General features: G+C 37.6%; 1 protein-coding gene across 2 annotated transcripts in view; it reads left to right on the forward strand.

Moving 5' to 3' along the window:
* DNAH14 (dynein axonemal heavy chain 14) overlaps nucleotides 1–16,273 on the forward strand; it is a 575,377-nt gene that overhangs the window by 472,605 nt on the left and 86,499 nt on the right. For both annotated transcript variants that reach the window (XM_030936505.1, XM_030936506.1), the window contains 4 exons: nucleotides 81–212; nucleotides 601–696; nucleotides 13,291–13,431; nucleotides 15,187–15,402. In XM_030936505.1, coding sequence (XP_030792365.1) covers nucleotides 81–212; nucleotides 601–696; nucleotides 13,291–13,431; nucleotides 15,187–15,402 — 585 coding nt within the window. The remainder of the gene's footprint in view (nucleotides 1–80; nucleotides 213–600; nucleotides 697–13,290; nucleotides 13,432–15,186; nucleotides 15,403–16,273) is intronic.

Below are 16,273 nucleotides of genomic sequence, written 5' to 3' on the forward strand. Positions count from 1 at the left end.
TCAATCTAGTGGAGACTGGGGAAAACTTCAGGTGAATAATATTTCTTTCTAATGTAGTACATTAACTGTGTACTCTCTAGGTTTTCATGAAGCTAAAAAAAATTTTAACCTTACCTGATTTCAACCCAAGCAAGATTGCGCTGGTTTCTGTTGCTTGTTGCTCCCTGTGCCAGTGGGTTATAGCTTTGAATAACTACCATGAAGTACAGAAGGTATGCTTTTCCTCCTAAACATCTGTCATGATTTGAAAGTGGCATGTCAATGTCCCAGAAATAATTTTTATTTAACAATACTCAAGTGAACTTGAGTGGAAAGGATACCTAAGGAGAAACACTTTAATCAAATATATTATTCTAACTCACACAGATGTCAAGTGCTCCCGTTAAATTTGTTATTTATTGACAACTGTGCTAGTATTTGTTTATTTCATTTTATTGTTTCACCATAATAGGCTATTTTGTACCCCACATATACACATAGTTCTAGGAAAGTTTAATTGTAACAATTGACATCTGTAAATGTCTTTCAAATAAAAATGACATTTTTAATGGTACACCTGACTTTTTTTTGACACTTAAATGTTCTGACATTCTCTTTAAGGTTGTGGGCCCTAAACAAATCCAAGTAGCTGAAGCTCAAAACGTCCTTAAAATTGCACGACAAAGACTGGCTGAGAAACAAAGAGGTTTACAGCTGGTAAGAAATACTTTTACTTGTTCAGTTCTCAAAATAAGACAAAACACCAGGACAATGTAATTATCTCAGGAGAGCTTATCAGTTTCAGATAAAATGGAAATAATAATATAGGTAGTGAAAAGATTAATTGTGAAGATTAAGTAAATAATATTATTGGTAATAATATTAATAATATATATAAAACTTTTAGTGCCTACCACATAATAAAACACTCTATAGAGTTCATTATTATTGTCTTTATAATATTTTAATTTACTATTTCACCAAATTTCTCTCAGGAGATCTCTACAACTTCAGTTTACCAAAGCCTTAAACAGTATCAATCTGTGGTTTTTTTTTTTTTCAATCTGTGTTCTTGAAAAAACTGTACTTTGCGGGGCGCCGTGGCTCACACCTTGTAATCCCAGCACTTTGGGAGGCTGAGGCAGGTGGATCACCTGAGGTCAGGAGTTCGAGACCAGCCTGGCCAATATGGTGAAACCCCATCTCTACTAAAAATACAAAAATTAGCCAGGCATGGTGGCAGGTGCCTGTAATCCCAGCTACTTCGGAGGCTGGGGCAGGAGAATCTCTTGAACCCGGGAGAAGGAGGTTGCAGCGAGCCAAGATTGCACCATTACACTCCAGCCTGGGAAACAAGAGCAAAATTCCGTCTCAAAAAAAAAAAAAAAAATCCAACTGTGCTCAACCTGTTTATATCATTACCCTGTTGCTTTGTAAAGGCATGATTATTCCTTAAATGTCTTGATTTTAAATTAAAATACAGTATCATTATCATTATGAGAACTGGAACTAGAATTGCTATCCCTGTTACCTATTTAGCTCACATACATTTTGAGAGTAGGCAAAGTAATACATTTCAGAGATGGCAAACAGGCAAATTCAGTCCATTGACATCTTTTGACCTATTACAGTCTTCCCACCCCTCACCTCATTCTGATATAATCCACATTTTGAAATCTGGGGATTTTACTTAATATCTGATTTTCTGTCTTTTCCTGAAAACTCAGATAGCTGGCAACTCTGGGCTAGCATTCCCACTTGGCTGTAGGCAGCCCCCACTCACTTCAAGCATTTCTGCTCCCTGCTTGGCTCCATAGGCATTTCAGGCAAACTGAGATATATTAAAAAGGATTGGATATTTTTGAAGGAAATAAGCAAATTTGAACTGAATTTACTCTATATAGATATATCATTTCTTGCTAATAATTTATTGTAGCTTATAGTCTATAGGGTTTTGTTTTGATGGGTGCTGATAATAGTTAATGTTTATTTAGCACTTACTGTGTTCCAAGTACTGTGCTCATTTAATCCTCATTTAATCCTCACAATAACATTTCAAAGTAGATGCTTATAAATGATAAAACTAAATTTAGTGGGGGACGGAGCAAGATGGCCGAATAGGAACAGCTCCAGTCTCCAACTCCCAGCGCAAGCGACACAGAAGACCGGTGATTTCTGCATTTTCAACTGAGGTACTGGGGTCATCTCACTAGGGAGTGCCGGACAATCGGTGCTGGTCAGCTGCTGCAGCCTGACCAGCGAGAGCTGAAGCAGGGCGAGGCATCGCCTCACCTGGAAGCGCAAGGGGGAAGGGGATCCGTTTTCCTAGCCAGGGGAACTGAGACACACAACACCTGGAAAATCGGGTAACTCCCACCCCAATACTGCGCTGTAAGCATACAGGCACACCAGGAGAATATATCCCACACCTGGCCGGGAGGGTCCCACGCCCACGAAGCCTCCCTCACTGCTAACACAGCAGTCTGCCGCGATCTATCGGCAAGGCAGCAGCGAGGCTGGGGGAGGGGCGCCCGCCATTGCTGAGGCTTAAGTAGGTAAACAAAGCCGCTGGGAAGCTCGAACTGGGTGGAGCTCACAGCAGCTCAAGGAAGCCTGCCTGTCTCTGTAGTCTCCACCTCTGGGGACAGCGCACAGCTGAAGACCAACAGGGGAAGTAGCGGGAGCCGGTGCAGACGCGAACGACTCTGTCTGACAGCTTTGGGGAGAGCCGTGGATCTCCCAACGCGGAGGTTGAGATCTGAGAACGGACAGACTGCCTGATCAGGTGTGTCCCTGACCCCTGAGTAGCCTAGCTGGGAGAAATCCCCCACTAGGGGCAGTCTGACACCCCACACCTCACAGGGTGGAGTACACCCCTAGAGGAAACTTCCAAAGGAAGAATCAGACAGGTACACTCGCTGTTCAGCAATATTCTATCTTCGGCAACCTCTGCTGCTGATACCCAGGCAAACAGGGTCTGAAGTGGACCTCAAGCAATCTCCAACAGACCAACAGACAGTCCTTCTGACTGTCAGAAGGAAAACTATCAAATAGGAAGGACACCTATACCAAAACCCCATCAGTACGTCACCACCATCAAACACCAGAGACAGATAAAACCACAAAGATGGGGAAGAAGCAGGGCAGAAAAGCTGGAAATTCAAAAAATAAGAGCGCATCTCCCCCTGCAAAGGAGCGCAGCCCATCGCCAGCAACAGATCAAAGCTGGTCAGAGAATGACTTTGACGAGATGAGAGAAGAAGGCTTCAGTCCATCAAACTTCTCAGAGCTAAAGGAGGAATTACGTACCCAGCGCAAAGAAACTAAAAATCTTGAAAAAAGAGTGGAAGAATTGACAGCTAGACTAATTAATGCAGAGAAGATCATAAACGAAATGACAGAGATGAAAACCATGACACGAGAAATACGTGACAAATGCACAAGCTTCAGTAACCGACTCGATCAACTGGAAGAAAGAGTATCAGCGATTGAAGATCAAATGAATGAAGTGAAGCGAGAAGAGAAACCAAAAGAAAAAAGAAGAAAAAGAAATGAACAAAGCCTGCAAGAAGTATAGGATTATGTAAAAAGACCAAATCTACGTCTGATTGGGGTGTGTGAAAGTGTGGCGGAAAATGGAACCAAGTTGGAAAACACTCTTCAGGATATCATCCAGGAGAACTTCCCCAACCTAGTAGGGCAGGCCAACATTCAAATTCAGGAAATACAGAGAACGCCACAAAGATACTCCTCCAGAAGAGCAACTCCAAGACACATAATTGCCAGATTCACCAAAGTTGAAATGAAGGAAAAAATCTTAAGGGCAGCCAGAGAGAAAGGTCGGGTTACCCACAAAGGGAAGCCCATCAGACTAACAGCAGATCTCTCGGCAGAAACTCTACAAGCCAGAAGAGAGTGGGGGCCAATATTCAACGTTCTTAAAGAAAAGAATTTTCAACCCAGAATTTCATATCCAGCCAAACTAAGTTTCATAAGTGAAGGAGAAATAAAATCCTTTACAGATAAGCAAATGCTTAGAGATTTTGTCACCACCAGGCCTGCCTTACAAGAAACCCTGAAGGAAGCCCTAAACATGGAAAGGAACAACCGGTACCAGCCATTGCAAAAACATGCCAAAATGTAAAGACCATCGAGGCTAGGAAGAAACTGCATCAAATAACGAGCAAAATAACCAGTTAATATCATAATGACAGGATCAAGTACACACATAACAATATTAACCTTAAATGTTAATGGACTAAATGCTCCAATTAAAAGACACAGACTGGCAAACTGGATAAAGAGTCAAGACCCATCAGTCTGCTGTATTCAGGAGACCCATCTCACATGCAGAGACATACATAGGCTCAAAATAAAGGGATGGAGGAAGATCTACCAAGCAAATGGAGAACAAAAAAAAGCAGGGGTTGCAATCCTTGTCTCTGATAAAACAGACTTTAAACCATCAAAGATCAAAAGAGACAAAGAAGGCCATTACATAATGGTAAAGGGATCAATTCAACAGGAAGAGCTAACTCTCCTAAATATATATGCACCCAATACAGGAGCACCCAGATTCATAAAGCAAGTCCTTAGAGACTTACAAAGAGACTTAGACTCCCATACAATAATAATGGGAGACTTCAACACTCTGCTGTCAACATTAGACAGATCAACGAGACAGAAAGTTAACAAGGATATCCAGGAATTGAACTCATCTCTGCACCAAGCGGACCTAATAGACATCTATAGAACTCTCCACCCCAAATCAACAGAATATACATTCTTCTCAGCACCACATTGCACTTATTCCAAAATTGACCACATAATTGGAAGTAAAGCACTCCTCAGCAAATGTACAAGAACAGAAATTATAACAAACTGTCTCTCAGACCACAGTGCAATCAAACTAGAACTCAGGACTAAGAAACTCAATCAAAACTGCTCAACTACATGGAAACTGAACAACCTGCTCCTGAATGACTACTGGGTACATAACGAAATGAAAGCGGAAATAAAGATGTTCTTTGAAACCAATGAGAACAAAGATACAACATACCAGAATCTCTGGGACACATTTAAAGCAGTGTGTAGAGGGAAATTTATAGCACTAAATGCCCACAAGAGAAAGCAGGAAAGATCTAAAATTGACACTCTAACATCACAATTAAAAGAACTAGAGAGGCAAGAGCAAACACATTCAAAAGCTAGCAGAAGGCAAGAAATAACTAAGATCAGAGCCGAACTGAAGGAGATAGAGACACAAAAAACCCTCCAAAAAATCAATGAATCCAGGAGTTGGTTTTTTGAAAAGATCAACAAAATTGACAGACCGCTAGCAAGGCTAATAAAGAAGAAAAGAGAGAGGAATCAAATAGATGCAATAAAAAATGATAAAGGGGATATCACCACTGACCCCACAGAAATACAAACTACCATCAGAGAATACTATGAACGCCTCTACGCAAATCAACTAGAAAATCTAGAAGAAATGGATAATTTCCTGGACACTTACACTCTCCCAAGGCTAAACCAGGAAGAAGTTGAATCCCTGAATAGACCAATAGCAGGCTCTGAAATTGAGGCAAAAATTAATAGCCTACCCACCAAAAAAAGTCCAGGAACAGATGGATTCACAGCTGAATTCTACCAGAGATACAAGGAGGAGCTGGTACCATTCCTTCTGAAACTATTCCAATCAATAGAAAAAGAGGGAATCCTCCCTAACTCATTTTATGAGGCCAACATCATCCTGATACCAAAGCCTGGCAGAGACACAACCAAAAAAGAGAATTTTAGACCAATATCCCTGATGAACATTGATGCAAAAATTCTCAATAAAATACTGGCAAACCGGATTCAGCAGCACATCAAAAAGCTTATCCACCATGATCAAGTGGGCTTCATCCCTGGGATGCAAGGCTGGTTCAACATTCGCAAATCAATAAACGTAATCCAGCATATAAACAGAACCAAAGACAAGAACCACATGATTGTCTCAATAGATGCAGAAAAGGCTTTTGACAAAATTCAACAGCCCTTCATGCTAAAAACGTTCAATAAATTCGGTATTGATGGAACGTACCTCAAAATAATAAGAGCTATTTATGACAAACCCACAGCTAATATCATACTGAATGGGCAAAAACTGGAAAAATTCCCTTTGAAAACTGGCACAAGACAGGGATGCCCTCTCTCACCACTCCTATTCAACATAGTGTTGGAAGTTCTGGCTAGGGCAATCAGGCAAGAGAAAGAAATCAAGGTTATCCAGTTAGGAAAAGAAGAAGTCAAATTGTCCCTGTTTGCAGATGACATGATTGTATATTTAGAAAACCCCATAGTCTCAGCCCAAAATCTCCTTAAGCTGATAAGCAACTTCAGCAAAGTCTCAGGATACAAAATTAATGTGCAAAAATCACAAGCATTCTTATACACCAGTAACAGACAAGCAGAGAGCCAAATCATGAATGAACTTCCATTCACAATTGCTTCAAAGAGAATAAAATACCTAGGAATCCAGCTTACAAGGGATGTAAAGGACCTCTTCAAGGAGAACTACAAACCACTGCTCAGTGAAATAAAAGAGGACACAAACAAATGGAAGAACATACCATGCTCATGGATAGGAAGAATCAATATCGTGAAAATGGCCATACTCCCCAAGGTTATTTATAGATTCAATGCCATCCCCATCAAGCTACCAATGAGTTTCTTCACAGAATTGGAAAAAACTGCTTTAAAGTTCATATGGAACCAAAAAAGAGCCCGCATTGCCAAGACAATCCTAAGTCAAAAGGACAAAGCTGGAGGCGTCACGCTACCTGACTTCAAACTATACTACAAGGCTATAGTAACCAAAACAGCATGGTACTGGTACCAAAACAGAGATATAGATCAATGGAACAGAACAGAGTCCTCAGAAATAATACTGCACATCTACAGCCATCTGATCTTTGACAAACCTGAGAGAAACAAGAAATGGGGAAAGGATTCCCTATTTAATAAATGGTGCTGGGAAAATTGGCTAGCCATAAGTAGAAAGCTGAAACTGGATCCTTTCCTTACCCCTTATACGAAGATTAATTCAAGATGGATTAGAGACTTAAATGTTAGACCTAATACCATCAAAACCCTAGAAGAAAATCTAGGTAGTACCATTCAGGACATAGGCATGGGCAAGGACTTCATGTCTAAAACACCAAAAGCAACGGCAGCAAAAGCCAAAATTGACAAATGGGATCTAATTAAACTAAAGAGCTTTTGCACAGCAAAAGAAACTACCATCAGAGTGAACAGGCAACCTACAGAATGGGAGAAAATTTTTGCAACCTACTCATCTGACAAAGGGCTAATATCCAGAATCTACAAAGAACTCAAACAAATATACGAGAAAAAAACAAACAACCCCATCAAAAAGTGGGCAAAGGATATGAACAGACATTTCTCAAAAGAAGATATTCATACAGCCAACAGACACATGAAAAAATGCTCATCATCACTCACCATCAGAGAAATGCAAATCAAAACCACAATGAGATACCATCTCACACCAGTTAGAATGGCAATCATTAAGAAGTCAGGAAACAACAGGTGTTGGAGAGGATGTGGAGAAGTAGGAACACTTTTACACTGTTGGTGGGATTGTAAACTAGTTCAACCATTATGGAAAACAGTATGGCAATTCCTCAAGGATCTAGAACTAGATGTACCATATGACCCAGCCATCCCACTACTGGGTATATACCCAAAGGATTATAAATTATTCTACTACAAAGACATATGTACACGTATGTTTATTGCAGCACTATTCACAATAGCAAAGACTTGGAATCAACCCAAATGTCCATCTGTGACAGACTGGATTAAGAAAATGTGGCACATATACACCATGGAATACTATGCAGCCATAAAAAAGGATGAGTTTGCGTCCTTTGTAGGGACATGGATGCAGCTGGAAACCATCATTCTTAGCAAACTATCACAAGAACAGAAAACCAAACACCGCATGTTCTCACTCATAGGTGGGAACTGAACAATGAGATCACTTGGACTCGGGAAGGGGAACATCACGCACTGGGGCCTATCATGGGGAGGGGGGAGGGGGGAGGAGGGAGGGATTGCATTGGGGAGTTACACATGATATAAATGATGAATTGATGGGTGCTGACGAGTTGATGGGTGCAGCACACCAACATGGCATAAGTATACATATGTAACAAACCTGCACGTTATGCACATGTACCCTAGAACTTAAACTATAATAAAAAAAAAAAAAAACTAAATTTAGTTTTAGTAAATTTAGATTTAGTAAATTTGTTCAAGATTTTAAGATAATAAGTGATGGTGCCCATATTCTAACCTAGGTCTCTCTAACTCTAAAGCCCATGCACTTATTGGCCTTTTAAACTGCTACATTTTAAAATATTTATATCCAGAAGTGATATCCAAAATATTTAACAACCAGTGTAGCATAGGCACCAACTGATCAAAATGGACATTTGTCGTGCGGGTAGAAGCAGAGTCTTGGAGCCTACAGTTGAGTTTGAAGAGAAGGTATGGGGCCAGGGTAGGCAATGTGTGGCCATAGAGGTGCTCCCTGGGATATGGAGCAGGACCCGTTAGCAATCACTACAGAAATATGTCAACATTTTCACAGTTGTTGGTGCCTGTGTAGTTTATACCACTGAATATCAGCCCTATTTCTGTCTCAGAGTGGAAGAAACCCAAGAAAGGAAAAAAAATTTTCTTCAAAACTTTAAGAATAATATATTTAAACATTATACAATTTGGAAAAAAGAGCATTCAAGAAGAAATAATTTTTAGTTTAATGAAGTATTTGTTCCTTTTTTGCAACAATTACTAGAAACTCTATGTAAATAGATTTAAAAACCTGAATGATATGCCCTGTTTTCTGGGACATTTTTAGTCACTGACAGTCCATTAAAAAAAAAAAAAAAAACTTGAAAGCTTGAACAATCCAAAAAGCATGGATTATAAAAGAAATCATAGATAGAACAACCAGAATGAAGACAAGGAAATAGAGAACCTGAACAACTCAGTAAACCAACTAGACCTAACAGACATATTCAGAATACTTCACCCAACAACAACAGAATACACATTCTTCTCAATTGCACCTGAGATATTCTCCAGGGTAGACCATATGTTAGGCCACAAAATAAGTCTCAATAGATTTTAAAAGACATATGCCACAAAAGCACCTTGTCTGGCAATAATAACATGAAGGCTGAAATTAGTAACAGAGGAAAAATGGAAAATTTACAAGTAGTTGACTAACACATTTTTAAACAACCAGTGACTCACAGAAGAAATCACAAGGGAAATTAGAAAATACTTGGAGACAAATCAAATGCAACAACCAAAACAAATGGGATACAGCAAAAGAAAGGCTCAGAGAGAAATTTATAGTTGTAAATGCCTGCGTTTAAAAAGAAAAATATAAAATCAGTAACCTAACTTCACACCGGAAGGAACTAAACAAAGAAGAATGAACCAAACCCAAAGCTAGCAGAAGAAAAGAAGTAATAAAGATTAGAGTAGAGATAAGCAAAATAGAGAATAGAAAAAAAATAATAGAGAAAATCAATGACACCAAAAGTTGGTTCTTTGAAAAGAACATCAAAATGAACAAATCTCTAGGGGAAACAAAAAGAGAGAGAGAGAAAGAAGAAAGAATTTCTAGACTTCAAGACAGGTCTTTTTAAATGACCCAGTCAAATAAAAAAGAGAAAGAAGAAATAATTTAAAAGAATGAAAAAAGCCTTCCTCACATATGGGACACTATCAGGTGAAAAAATATTCAGATTTTGGGAGTTCCAAGAGAAGAGATGAGAAACGGCATCGAAGCCTATTTAATAAAATAATTTCTGAAAACTTCCCAAGTCTTCAGAGAGATATAGACATTCAGATCAGGAAGCTCGTAAATCCCCAAAGAGATTTAGCCCAAACAGTTTCTCTCTGAGATACATTATAGTCAAACTGTCAAAAGTCAAAGACAAAGAGAAAATTCCAAAAACAGCAAAAGCATCATGTTACATGTAAGGGAACCTCCATCAGAACAACAGCAGATTTCTCAGCAGAAATAAAAGGCCAGTGGAGAATGTATTTATAACACTGTCATTTGTTTTTAATTACAATATTTTTAAATGGTAGGGAGAAAAAGACAAACTGTACATTCCAGCCAGAGCCACATTACTTTCCGTCTCTCAACCACAGCCTTCATGAGAAGTTTCTAGTATTTGAACTCATTAAAATCCAATCAATATACTTAAAATGTCTATTTTTTACACTTAATATTTTAAAATTTAGCTTAGTAGTTACCTCCATCAGTTTTAAGCCCTTCATGGAAATTTTCTCCTCACTCAGGTACATACTTCCTTCCACTTAAAAATAGGTCTTTTGTTTGCCTGGATCCTAATATAAAAAAAAATATTTTGGGAAAATCTAAGGAACTTTGGGGAAAAAAAAAATGCCAGAACTTATTAAATCACATGAGCATTCATCAAAAGCATTACCTTTGGGGACTGCAATGCTCATCATATAATAGAACATTTCATATGTTTAAGTTAATCAATAGGCCCCATACATTAATATTTAAATAACTCACTGGGTCATAAGTAACATGAGAGGAGTTTTCTCAAAGGAATTGAAATGGGTGATTGAGGAAGCAGACAAAAACAACATAACATATGAAAGCGCAAACAACCCATAATTGTTATGGGTGAGCCAGGAATAAATTCTAAATCATTAAACATGCCAAAAGTAGCACATATATATATTACACACACACACACATATAAATTAGGTATATATTTTCACCAGGATAGCATCTTAAAGAGACATTACAAATCATAATAAGCACAATTTTGTCTTTATAATTGTGTTGTACATACCATGTTCAAGTCTCCATGCTAAACCCTCAACATAAAGGTAAGACTGTAAGACCACAATCCGAGAGATGATATCAGGAAACTTAAAATTACTTCTCAAACAACTGTTATAAACAAACATCAGTGTAGATTTGACAAGGTTGAGACTTCATGACAGCTGGAAGTTCATCAGGATATTACAGAATATGTGCCTAGGATTTATACCCCTTTAAGGGAAGGGCCAAGGTATAAAGGATGTGAGCCAAATCCCAGAGACAAGAAGCTTAAGGAATGTTGGGGAGATAAGGAATAAACCAATTTGGATAAAGGGTAATATAATTGGAAAGGAGAAATAAAGGGAATGAAATCGGGAAGGAAGGTTGGGGTCAGGTTGTGGAGGCATTGGTTGACAGCCAAAACTCTGGACTATGTCCTTAATCCATTATTTCCATAAGAATTCACCAAACGCTTTTGAGCAGTGCTGCAATCAAGGTAAGTGATAATTTAAGAAAATTATTTTGGGGGAAAAAACCATCTCTTCAATAAATGGTGCTGGATATCTATATCCAGAAGAATGAAACTAGACCCCTATCTCTCACCATACACAAAAATTACATCAAAATGAATTACAGATTTAAATCTAATATCTCAAACTATGAAACTTCTATGATAAAACATTGGGGAAAATCTCCAGGACATTGGTCTGGGCAAAAATTTCTTAGTAACACCCCACAAGCACAGGTAACCAAAGCAAACATGGGCTAATGGGATCACATTGAGTTAAAAAGCTTTTGCACAGTAAAGGAAACACTCAACAAAGTGAAGAGACAGCCCACAGAATAGGAGAAATTATTTGCAAACTACCCATCTGACAAGGGATGAAAAACCAGAATATATAAGGAGCTCAAACATCTCTATAGAAAAAAATCAAATAATCCAATTTGAAAATGAGTAAAAGGCTTGCATGGATACTTCTCAAAAGAAGACATACCAATAGCAAACAGGCATATAAAAAGGTGCTCAATATCACTGATCATCAGAGAAATGCAAATAAAACTACAACGAGATATCATCTCGCCCTAATTAAAATGGCTTTTATCCAAAAGACAGGCAATAACCAAATGCTGATAAGGATGTGGAGAAAAGAGAACCCTTATACACTGCTGGTGGAAACGTAAATTAGGACAACCCCTATGGAGAACAGTTTGGAGGTCCCTCAAAAAACTAAAAATAGAGCTACCATATGATCCAGCAATTCTGCTGCTAGGTATATACCCAAAAGAAAGGAACTCAGTATATTGAAGAGATAACTGCACTTCCATGTTTGTTGCAGCATTGTTCACAATAGTCAAAATTTGGAAGTAACCTAAGTGTCCATCAACAGATGAATGGATAATGAAAATATTGTGCTTATACACAATGGGGTATTATTCAACCATTAAAAAGAATGAGATCCTGTCATTTGCAACAACATTGGTGGAACTGGAGGTCATTATGCAAGTGAAATAAGCCAGGCACAGAAAGACAAACATGGCATGTTCTCACTTACTTGTGAGTTCTAAAAATCAAAACAATTGAACTCATGGAGATAGAGGGCAGAAAGATGATTACCAGAGGCTGGGAAGGGTAGTGGGAAGGTATGAGGGAGGTAAGGATGGTTAATGGATACGAAAAATAGAGAGAATGAATAAGACCTAGTACATGACAGAGCAACAGGGTGGTTGTAGTCAATAATAATTTAATTGTACACTTAAAATAACTTAAAGAGTATAATTGGATTGTTTGTAACACAAAGGATAAATGCTCGAGGGGATGGATACCCCCTTCTCCATGAGGTGATGATTACACATTGCATGCCTGTATCAAAACATCTCATGTACCCCCTAAATATATATATACCTACTATGTACCCACAAATAAAAATAAAAAATTATTTTGTCAGCTATTCATGAAAATATGTTTTCAACTAACACTATAAGGATGATTTAACAGTTGACTCATCATACAGCTTAAATTAAAAAATTCATTCGGTCCCCTGGTCTGTTCAGTACATCTGAGGTGAAAAAAAGTTCAACCATTTTCTTAGAAAAAGAATCTAAATAATATATAAAATTTTATTTGCGAAAAATAAATCAGAGATTGATGAATCTACAAATGCTAGGATTGTAAAAAAAAAAAAAAAAAAAAAAAAAGCCTATTAAAGAAGTAAGATGGCATTTAAAAATAAACGAATTTCAATATCAATGAATCATTTCATTGCTACAATGTCCATTTTCATTGGTAATATAATCCCTCCAGAAAGATTTTCCAGGATGTGAAAATGAAATGGTAACACAATATTTATATAAATGACAGACAAAGTCTTGAAGCAAAATGAGAGTAAGATATTTTTCTCAATAATGAATTAATTATCTTTCAGGTTGAAGAACATTTGCTGTTTTTACAGGCAGCTTACAAAGATACCGTTGCTGAAAAACAACTATTAGCAAATCGGAAAAAAATGGCCAGCAGGCGCTTTCAGTGCGCGTCAGTCTTACTAACTGTCCTGGAAGATGAGAAGGCAGGACTTTCTTTGGTCTTATATCTCCTCCATAATTTCTACTGGGCCCAACAACCCCCAAGATGTTATTTTCACTGCAGGCTGTATCATATACCTTCTAAAGCTATCTTACTATCCAGTTTCTTATTGGGATCAGTAGACATCCTATTCACATAAAGAAATCCTGTTTGAGTCATCTCAAAACAGAAGTAACAGACTACAAGTATCTGACATTATTTCCTGTTCTGAAGACATCAGCACACTTTTGTCTGATGAGGCCCAAAGTAAACCTTTCAATGAAAATGTCATTAGTTTTCCTTTTCCAGCACTGGGACAACCCAAGCTGAACATATAAAACATGGTGGAACCACAAAGGAGAAGATGTCATTAGGAAAGAAAAAGAAAACACTCTTTTTTTTTTAAGTGAAAGTAGGTTTATTAAGAAAGTAAAGGAATAAAGAATGGTTACTCCATAGGCAGAGCAGCCGAAAAAGAAGATTTTCTTTTGTTCTGTCAGCCTTCTGAACCCTTTTAGCTCATCTTTTTACTTCTCCTCTGGTTCATCTGGCTTCTCTATGGTTGAATCTCTAGTAAGCCAACTAGAATCTCAGTTTAGTTACACCTCAGCTATCTCAAAGGATGGATGCTATAAAATTCTCAAGATAATTTTAATTTAGTTTAATTTTTTAAATAAATACATATCATAGAAGGTCAAGAGGAAGGATTTTATGAAAACAGACCAATCAAAGGGAGATGATAGCTCTCAGAAGCAGATGGATGTCCCTGAGAGTCAAGTGTATAGATTGAGAGGCAGTGGAACATCAGCATGTCCCAGATGGTGAGCACCAGAAAAGAGGGCTCTTGCTTAACATGCTTTATTTATCGACCAGTCAAGCACATGCATGATCAAAGAGGCCATATACAGCCAGAGAATATGGGTTCAGAGCCCAGCTACACCCCTTAGAAGCTTAGTGATCTTGACCAAGTTGTTTAACTTCTCTCAACTCAACTTCAAATGCAGTGTCAAATGAAGTTTTCAAAGTAAAATGCCTGGCAGATAAGTAAAGGTTCAGTAAATATGGGTTGTTGTTGTTATTATTATTGTTGTTGTTGAACACTATTAATAGTATATTATAATAAATTGATACTTTATAAACTGTCCTGCTTTGGCTGGGCATGGTGGCTCATGTCTGTAATCCCAGCTCTTTGGGAGGCCAAGGCTGGAGGATTGCTTGAGATCAAGAGTTTAAGACCAACCTGGGCAATGTAGCAAGACCCTGTCTCTATAAATAAATAAATAAATAAATAAATAAATAAATAAATAAATAACTGGCATGGTGGCACATAATGCCTGTCATCCTAAGCCACTCAGAAGGCTGAGGTGGGAGAAGGATCACATGAGCCCAAGAGATCAAGGCTGTCCAGCCTAGGCTACTAAGAGAAGACCTTGTCTCTACAAGAAAAAAAAAATTGTCCTGTTTTATTACACAAAGGATTTTAAATGACTGTGTATCTATCTTAGCAAATATGACACTATTAGCAAACTCAAGAATAAGACTAATTTTTTCCTCAGAAAACAGTTTATTTTTCAATATTATCCATTGTTAACTTTGATACAGCCACAGCTTGAGAACAGCAGTAGTAATTGCAATGACAGATCCAACTTAGAGATCATTAATTTTAAAATACCTTATGATAATATTATCATATAGAATGATATTTTATATATTCTATTTTATTTTATACAGAATAACTCATTTCCATTTTAATATTTAGACTCGATGGCAAGAAACGATCAATCAAATAGATAACAAATTAGAAGGAATTTTGGGTGACATACTGCTTTCAGCAGCATGCATTGTATACAGTGGAATTTTAACACCAGAATTTCGCCAGTTGATTGTGAATAAATGGGAGACTTTCTGCATTGAAAATGGCATTTCTTTGTCTTCCAAATTCTCTTTAATTAAAGTTATGGCACAAAAATATGAGGTAATAACATATTTCTATTATCCAGTTAAGTGGCTATTATTGTTGATTTGGGTTTTAGCTATATGTGTAGTTTTGGGCTTGGATGTTGTCCCAAAATTATTTTGATAAATGAAAATATTTTGTTAATAGTTTGTTTCAGGTCTTAATTTTTTTTATTTATAGCCCTAATGCCTCAATAAGTTGTATCTCTCCTGTTTCTCATACTGAGCAAAAGTCACAAAATATCCCTTTTCCCACTGTAATCCTATTACCCTGTCTCAATGAATATAGGCAGTTTCTCTCTCTGAAACCTCTTTCATTTAATACAATTGAACTTATTGAACCACAGGGAGTGTTCTTAGACACAGCCAAAAATATGGTACTACATTTATTAACTTAGATACTTATTGTCTGTTTATGTAAATCCTATGCTGATGTTTAAAGGATAAAAGAGAAATGCACCTAGCTTTTGTTAATCCTCCGAGAGTAATTTCAGATTGGATCCCCACTGATAATTTCCCTTAAATTGACCATGCAACCTACAAAATCTTAGAAACAAATACTGTCTTCACATTTTCATAATGCTAATAACCAATTTAAACTCAAATGTAACAGTTATTACATTAGGTGTAAATGGACTAAATGTTCCAGTAACAAGTCTAAGATTGTGGCCAGGTGCGGTGGCTCATGCCTGTAATGCCAGAACTTTGGGATGCCCAGATAGGAGGAACTCTTGAGCCTAGGAATTCAAGACCAGCCTGTCTCTACAAAAAAATTTTAAAAAGCCAACCTGGGCAATGTAGCAAGACCCTGTCTAAAAAAAAAAAAATTACTGAGCATGGTGCCACATGCCTGTCATCCTAAGCCTAAGCCACTTGGAAGGCTGAGGTGG

This window comes from Rhinopithecus roxellana, chromosome 8, assembly GCF_007565055.1.
Source record: "Rhinopithecus roxellana isolate Shanxi Qingling chromosome 8, ASM756505v1, whole genome shotgun sequence".
Lineage (NCBI taxonomy): Eukaryota > Metazoa > Chordata > Mammalia > Primates > Cercopithecidae > Rhinopithecus > Rhinopithecus roxellana.